The following is a 7,541-nucleotide window of genomic DNA, read 5'->3' as shown; positions in this document are numbered from 1 at the left end:
TCATTACTCCCGAGGTAGTAACAACAGAATCTTTTTTTAGCACTGAAGATTTAGAGGCCGACTTAGCTCTCAAAGGACAAGAAATTGAAAAATTACAAAAAGAATTGGAGATGGCTCACCAGGCTTATAGAGATATGGAGTATAAGAATACCCAACAATCCCTTATCCTTGAGAAAGTACAAAAAAGAGCACGAGAGGAAGAAGAAAGCAAGGAGAGAACTCGAATCTGTTTGCGGGGTGCGAATGAAGAGTTAAGACTCAGACGTCAAGAAAGGGATGATGCAGTGATTGAAGGTCTTAGGCTTAAAGAGTTGCTAAAGAAATCTGGGGAAAAGCATGAAATCATCCGTCGGCAGGAAGCAAATCTGAAGCAACAAATAGAGAGGGTAAGAGCGGAATGTGAAAACAAGATCATGGTAGAAAGGCAATGCCAAGAAGAGATCATTGAAGCATACCGAGTTGAACTTGCAAGAAAAGAAGACGAGATGTATACACAAAAAGACACTATCGAGAGACTTGTTCAAGAAGGAATGTTTTGGATGGATCGTTTCTCCAAACTAGTTTATTTGACCAACTCTGCTATCGGAGAAATTCCACCATTATTAAGAGCTGCTGACGGGATGGCTAATCCTCTCTCTACCCCTCAAGAGATCTCCATTTTTATTGAACATTGTAAAAGTTTAATCGAGCAAATGAAAAAATTGATGGCTCATTAAATTTTCAAATTTCGTGTTTAGATTTCTACTTTCGTTTTGTGGCAAAACTTGTATCTTACTTTTTCTCAATAAATTAAATTTGGCCCCACTTTTGATCCCATGGCCCTATCTTTATTGGTTAAGATATTCACAAACAAGCAATAAATATGTCTTTAACATTCATGCATAATTACATTTTCATACATCACATTGCATACTCATGCCATATTCTTTCACAGAAAAAATAACACAACAAACAAAAAAGTTGGTGTTACGACACCGTTATCGGACACGATCCCATTCAAAAATCATGGATGAGCTAGAGCAAACAGAAATAAGAGAAGATGTGAACCAGCTCAAGGGGAAAATGACCAAGATCTTGGAGATTTTACAAGCACTCGGAAATAGAAATGATGGGAATCCTTTGGTAGATGAGGAGGTGCCCCAAAACACTCTTGTTCACCCAACGGGCGTCGTTCCACACCTTTTCACCAATTATCAAGAAGGGAAGGCACACCAATTTCCACCTTATGGTCTTCCTCCAGGTTATACCCCACCCATAGACACTCATCTCCCCAACAACAATACACTGTTCGTGGCTACAAATCCACAACATGGTACTGGCGAGTTCCCTCAAGTGCAACCTTCACCCCTTACTTCGGGCTTTCCTGGCTCTTCATCGCAAGGAAAATCTACCGAAGCTAACTGGTGATGTTAAACATACACCATGAATCTCGACCGCTCGAGAGCAATCAATTCCAAGAAAAATGGCAAGCCTTGGAAGAACGCTTGAGAGTTGTCGAAGGGGGAAACAATTATGGATTTGATGCTTCAGACCTATGCCTTGTTTCTGATGTTATAATACCTCCGAAATTCAAATTGCCTGAATTCGACAAATACAAGGGAACTACATGCCCCAAGAACCATCTTATTATGTATTGTCGAAAAATGGGTTTTTGCGCCCATGGCGAAAAACTGCTAATCCACTTTTTTCAAGACAGTTTGACATGAGTTTCCCTGAGTTGGTATATGCACCTTGAGCGAGCTCATATCAACTCTTGGAAAGATCTGGTGGATGCCTTTTTGAAACAATACAAATATAATCTCGACATGGCTCCTGATAGAATCCAGCTGTAAAATATGACAAAACGAGGCAATGAAACATTCAAGGAATATGCCCAACGATGGAGAGAACTAGCTTCCCAGGTTGAACCTCTCGTCATTGTAGGTGAAAGAGTAGAAATGGGATTGAAAATTGGAAAGATTGCTTCCGGCTATACCGGTTTAAATAACACAAAAAAGTTGCCCGCAGGTGCGAACAAGAAAAAGGAGGAAGAAAGCCATTTTGTGGCGTCAAAGCCATTTTAAGGTGCACGATTTGCTTAAGGCTGGATGGTTGAATTTTAAAGAAAATGAGCCTAGCGTGAAGAATAATCCTCTACCAGTCCATGGTGGGCCAATAGTGAATGCAATCGAAGAAAATCACCAATTAATAAAGGAGGTCGAGAAAATTAAGGCCCCGATGGGACTGATTTTCTCTGAGTTATGTAAATTTGGGTTAATCCAAGGAAATGCCGATGTGAAAGCAAGATGCAATTTCCACCTCAATGAAGATCATTCCATGGAAGAAGGCAATGAGTTCAAAAAATAACTTCAAAAATTGATAAACATAGGCACCGTTCAAATAGGTCGTTGGGAAAAAGGATGATAGTATGATTGCAACCCAATCAGAAGAAAAACTTGGCATAACCATCCCAAAGCCATTGGTCTTTCATTTCACTAAGGAGGAAAGTATGAATGCCCCCGGTGATTTGAGGACCTTAATAGTTCAGATACCAAGCCCTTTTTCATATAAAGACAACAAAGCCGTACCTTGGAACTATAATGTAGAGGTACATCTAGCTAAACAGAAGAACAAAGATGTTTCTAGCTCTAAAACCACCGCTGTCACAAACGTTTCAGGAATAGGACGAATGACTAGAAATGATCGGATATGCTCCCCAGGAAAATCACAAAGAGAAATGAGGGTGGTATTTGAGAAGGCATACACAGATAAAGAAGAAAAGAAAGTCGAAAATGAGAAAGTGGAAAATGAGGTTTCTAATGAAGAAGCTCAGGAATTTCTCAAAATCATCAAACAGAGTGAATACAAAATAGTCGACCAACTCAACCATACTCCTACAAGGATTTCATTGTTATCCCTATTGATGAATTCTGAGTCCCACTGGAAGCTATTGATGAAAATACTAAATGAGGCTCATGTGACTCACGACATCACCGTGGACAAATTTAGAGGCATCATAAATAACATCACAACCAACAATCACCTAACTTTCACAGATGATGAGCTGCTGACCGAAGGGAGAGGGCATAATAAAGCACTACACATATCAGTAATGTACCTCGACCATATAATGTCAAGAGTCCTCATTGACAATGGCTCCTCGCTGAATGTCATATCAAAATCAACATTAGCAAAACTACCTTGTGATGGTACATATATGAGACCAAGTCCCAAGGTTGTTAGAGCTTTCGACGGGAGTCGCAGAGAAATAATGGGGGAAATCGATCTCCCAGTTCAAATAGGCCCGGTCACATTTGAAATCACGTTTCACGTGATGGATATTGTACCCGCTTATAGTTGCTTATTGGGGAGGCCATGGATCCATTCTGTCGGCGTAGTGCCGTCAACCTTACACCAAAAGCTGAAGTATATGATAAATGACCAATTGGTAATCGTATCAGGAGAAGGAGACTTGTTGGTGAGTAATTTGTCCACCACACCTTATGTTGAGACAACAGAAGACGCTCTAGAAACTACCTTCCAAACACTAGAAATCGTGGACACCGCTTATGTCGAGACGATACCTATAGAACCACATATGTCAAACACAGCTATTATGGTGGCTAAGTTCATGTTGAGCAGAGGACACCATCCGTGGCACGGGTTGGGGAAGGATGAAGAAGGGCTCAAAGAATCGGTGGAACTTCCTGAAAATAGAGATAAGTGGGGTTTAGGTTACAAACCCACCAGGGATGACAAACGGAGATTGGTCAAAGAGAAAAAAGAAAAAAGATTAGCTCGAATTGAAAATCGAGAGCCAAGAATCGAAAGGATTCCCATCTGTGACATCCGACAGAGTTTCCAAAGTGCAAGACCAACAAGTGAAATCCATATTGCGGCAGCTGAAGATGACATGTTTGATGGGGAAGCTAATTGGATTCGCCCGTGTGGTGTAGGGGTAGAAATCAGGAATTGGAAAGTAGTCAAGTCACATATGATATTTAATGCAATTCCTATGTAATTCTAAAAGCATTATTACTGTTACTAAGACCTTCAGATATTTCATTATATTTAGGATGGATACAATGTTGTTTTTCCAATAATTTGAATTTCAATAAATGCATTCTCATTTTGTTTTCTTCTTGTTCTTTCTTATCACTTTCATATGTTTATATTCATTCGCCATTTTTTTTTATTCTTTATTTTTTTTTCTTCTCCTTCTTTCTCCTTATCCTAGCCTTGAATCCTGCAGATTTGGGAATAGTTCATTCACAGACGATTGTACTAAGATCTCGTTGCATAATCTTAACCATCTTGTTAGTCAAACAGAAAAAGATAATGAAGAAGATTATGAACCCCCTCTAGATTTGTTAAAAGCGGTAGAACGGGAAGCTCAGGGTATCATGCCCTTTGAGGAACCGATAGAAATTGTTAATCGAGGGACGGAGGGAAGAAGGAAAGAAATTAAGGTTGGCACCATCTTAAAGAAAGAAGTATATCACAAACTAATCCAACTCTTACATGAATACAAAGATGTTTTTGTCTGGTCATATCAGGATATGCCTGGATTGGATACTAGCATAGTGGAGCATAAATTGCCCTTAAAACCCGATTCTTCTCCGGTGAAACAAAAATTAAGGCGAATGAAGCCCGATATGTCATTAAAAATCAGAGAAGAAATACAAAAACAATTTGACGCAGGATTCCTCGCTGTGGCAAATTATCCCCAATTGATAGCCAATATTGTATTAGTGCCAAAAAAAGGATGGCAAAGTACAAATGTGTGTCGATTATAGGGACCTTAATAAAGCTAGTCCTAAAGATGATTTCCCGTTACCTCACATCGATATTTTGGTTGGTAATACGGCTCGCCATTCACTCTTCTCCTTTATGGATGGTTTCTCTGGATATAATCAAATTAAGATGGCAGCTGAAGATATGGAAAAAACGACTTTCATCACTCCTTGGGGAACATTTTGTTACAAAGTAATGCCTTTTGGTCTGAAGAACGCTGGAGCGACCTACCAAAGAGCTATGGTAACCCTATTCCATGACATGATTCATAAAGAGGTCGAAGTTTATGTAGACGACATGATCGCTAAGTCACAAACAGAAGAAGAACATATTATTGATCTAAAGAAACTCTTCAAAAGACTTAGAAAGTTTAAGCTAAAGCTCAACCCCTCCAAATGCACTTTTGGGGTGAGATCGGGCAAAGTATTGGGATTTGTATTTAGTCAGAGAGGAATAGAGGTTGATCCCGATAAGATTCGAGCCATTGCAGAAATGCCTCCCCCGAGTACAGAAAAAGAAGTTCGCGGTTTTCTTGGGAGACTTTCTCTAGGTATAATCAAATTAAGATGGCAGCTGAAGATATGGAAAAAACGACTTTCACCACTCCTTGGGGAACGTTTTGTTACAAAGTAATGCCTTTTGGTCTGAAGAACGCTGGAGCGACCTACCAAAGAGCTATGGTAACCCTATTCCATGACATGATTCATAAAGAGGTCGAAGTTTATGTAGACGACATGATCGCTAAGTCACAAACAGAAGAAGAACATATTATTGATCTAAAGAAACTCTTCAAAAGACTTAGAAAGTTTAAGCTAAAGCTCAACCCCTCCAAATGCACTTTTGGGGTGAGATCGGGCAAAGTATTGGGATTTGTGGTTAGTCAGAGAGGAATAGAGGTTGATCCCGATAAGATTCGAGCCATTGCAGAAATGCCTCCCCTGAGTACAGAAAAAGAAGTTCGCGGTTTTCTTGGGAGACTAAATTATATTTCAAGATTTATATCACAACTAACTGCTACTTGTGAACCGATATTTAAACTTTTACGGAAAAATCAAACAGTTGTGTGGAACCAAGAATGTCAAAATGCATTTGAAAAAATCTGACAGTATTTGCAAAATCCTCCAGTTCTAGCCCCACCAGTTCTGGGCCGACCCTTGATTATGTATCTTACAGTCCTCGATGGGGCCATGGGATGCGTACTGGGGCAACATGATGAAACAGGAAAAAAGGAGCATGCCATTTATTATCTAAGTAAAAAATTTATAGATGTTGAAACAAGATATACCATGTTAGAACATACTTGTTGTGCCTTAGCCTGGGTGGCTCATCGCTTGAGGCAATACATGCTTTGCCATACAACTTATTTGATATCCAAAATGGATCCAATCAAGTACATTTTTGAAAAGCCTGCTCTCACAGAGCGAATTGCTCGATGGCAGGTGATGTTATCAGAATATGATATTACATATGTTACTCAGAAAGCCATCAAAGGGAATGCCTTAGCAGATTATCTAGCTAATCAACCTGTTGATGATTATAAATCAATGCAATGTAAATTCCCAGACGAAAGTATCATGGTTTTGTCTGAAGAATATGATGATGGAAAATGGACCTTGTTGTTTGACGGGGCCTCAAACATAATGGGACATGGGATTGGGGTTGTTTCAATATCTCCAAAAAAAAGTTCATACCTATCACGGCGCGATTGTGTTTTGATTGTACCAATAATATGGCAGAATATGAAGCTTGCGCCATGGGAGTTTTGGCGGCTTTGGAATCGAAAGCAAAAGTTCTAGAAGTATAAGGAGATTCAGCCCTAGTCATTAATCAGCTTAACCAAGAATGGGAAACTCGAGATAAGAAGTTAATACCTTATTTTACCTACATAAAAGAATTGTCTTTAGAATTTGACAAAATCACGTTTCACCATGTCCCTCGAGAAGACAATCAATTGGCTGATGCTTTTGGCTACTTTATCATCTATGTTACAAATAAATCGAAACGATGAAATCCCATCAATTAAAATGGAGAGTCGAATTATCCAGCCTACTGCCATGTCATGGGAGAAGAAACTGACGGAAAACCGTGGTATCACGACATCAAACATTATCTTATAAATAGAGAATATCCTCTCGGAATATCGGAGAATGAGAAAAGAACTTTGAGACGGTTATCCACAAGCTTTTTTTGTGAACAAAAATATTTTGTATAAGAGGAATCACGATATGGTACTCCTCAGATGTGTTGATGTTAATGAGGCGAAGCAAATTCTACAAGATATCCACGATGGCTCTTATGGGATCCATATGAATGGACATGCCATGTCTAGAAAGATTCTTCGGGCCGGATATTATTGGCTCACCCTAGAAAAAGATTGTTATAATTATGTAAAGAAATGTTATAAGTGTCAAATATATGCTGATAATATCCACGCCCCACCAGTGCCCCTGAACACCCTTTCAGCGCCCTGGTCGTTCTCAATGTGGGGCATAGACGTCATCGGAATGATCTAACCGAAAGCATCAAATGGACATCGCTTCATCTTGGTGGCAATTGATTACTTTACCAAATGGGTAGAGGCAGCTTCATACGCCAATGTAACAAAAAATGTGGTAGTCAAATTTATAAAAAGGGAATTAATATGTCGTTATGGTCTACCAAGCAAGATCATTACTGGCAATGCCACAAACCTAAATAACAAAATGATGGATGAATTGTGTGTCACCTTTAAAATTCAACACCACAACTCGTCCCCGTACAGACCAAAA

General features: G+C 39.4%; 1 protein-coding gene across 1 annotated transcript; it reads left to right on the top strand.

The window, feature by feature from the left end:
* Positions 1-2,407: 2,407 nt before the first annotated feature.
* On the top strand, positions 2,408-5,406 carry LOC105851591 (uncharacterized). The gene is made up of 4 exons (XM_027332059.1): positions 2,408-3,996; positions 4,232-4,448; positions 4,536-4,601; positions 4,732-5,406. Exons 1-4 carry the CDS (start codon positions 2,408-2,410, stop codon positions 5,404-5,406), a joined length of 2,547 nt encoding a protein of 848 aa, XP_027187860.1.
* The last annotated feature ends 2,135 nt before the right edge of the window (positions 5,407-7,541 follow it).

This window comes from Cicer arietinum, chromosome 2 (assembly GCF_000331145.2).
Source record: "Cicer arietinum cultivar CDC Frontier isolate Library 1 chromosome 2, Cicar.CDCFrontier_v2.0, whole genome shotgun sequence".
Taxonomy (NCBI): Eukaryota; Viridiplantae; Streptophyta; class Magnoliopsida; order Fabales; family Fabaceae; genus Cicer; species Cicer arietinum.
The sequence above is the reverse complement of the archived record's forward strand: the minus strand, read 5'-3'. Positions and strand labels throughout refer to the sequence as shown.

Bases quoted from the DNA above. Each gene is read 5' to 3' on its own strand.
- LOC105851591 (XM_027332059.1), top strand. From the start codon at position 2,408: ATGATTGCAACCCAATCAGAAGAAAAACTTGGCATAACCATCCCAAAG. The intron at 3,997-4,231 runs GTAATTCTAAAA...TGAATCCTGCAG, and splicing joins ATATTTAATGCAATTCCTAT to ATTTGGGAATAGTTCATTCA. The intron at 4,602-4,731 runs GTGAAACAAAAA...ATATTGTATTAG, and splicing joins TAAAACCCGATTCTTCTCCG to TGCCAAAAAAAGGATGGCAA.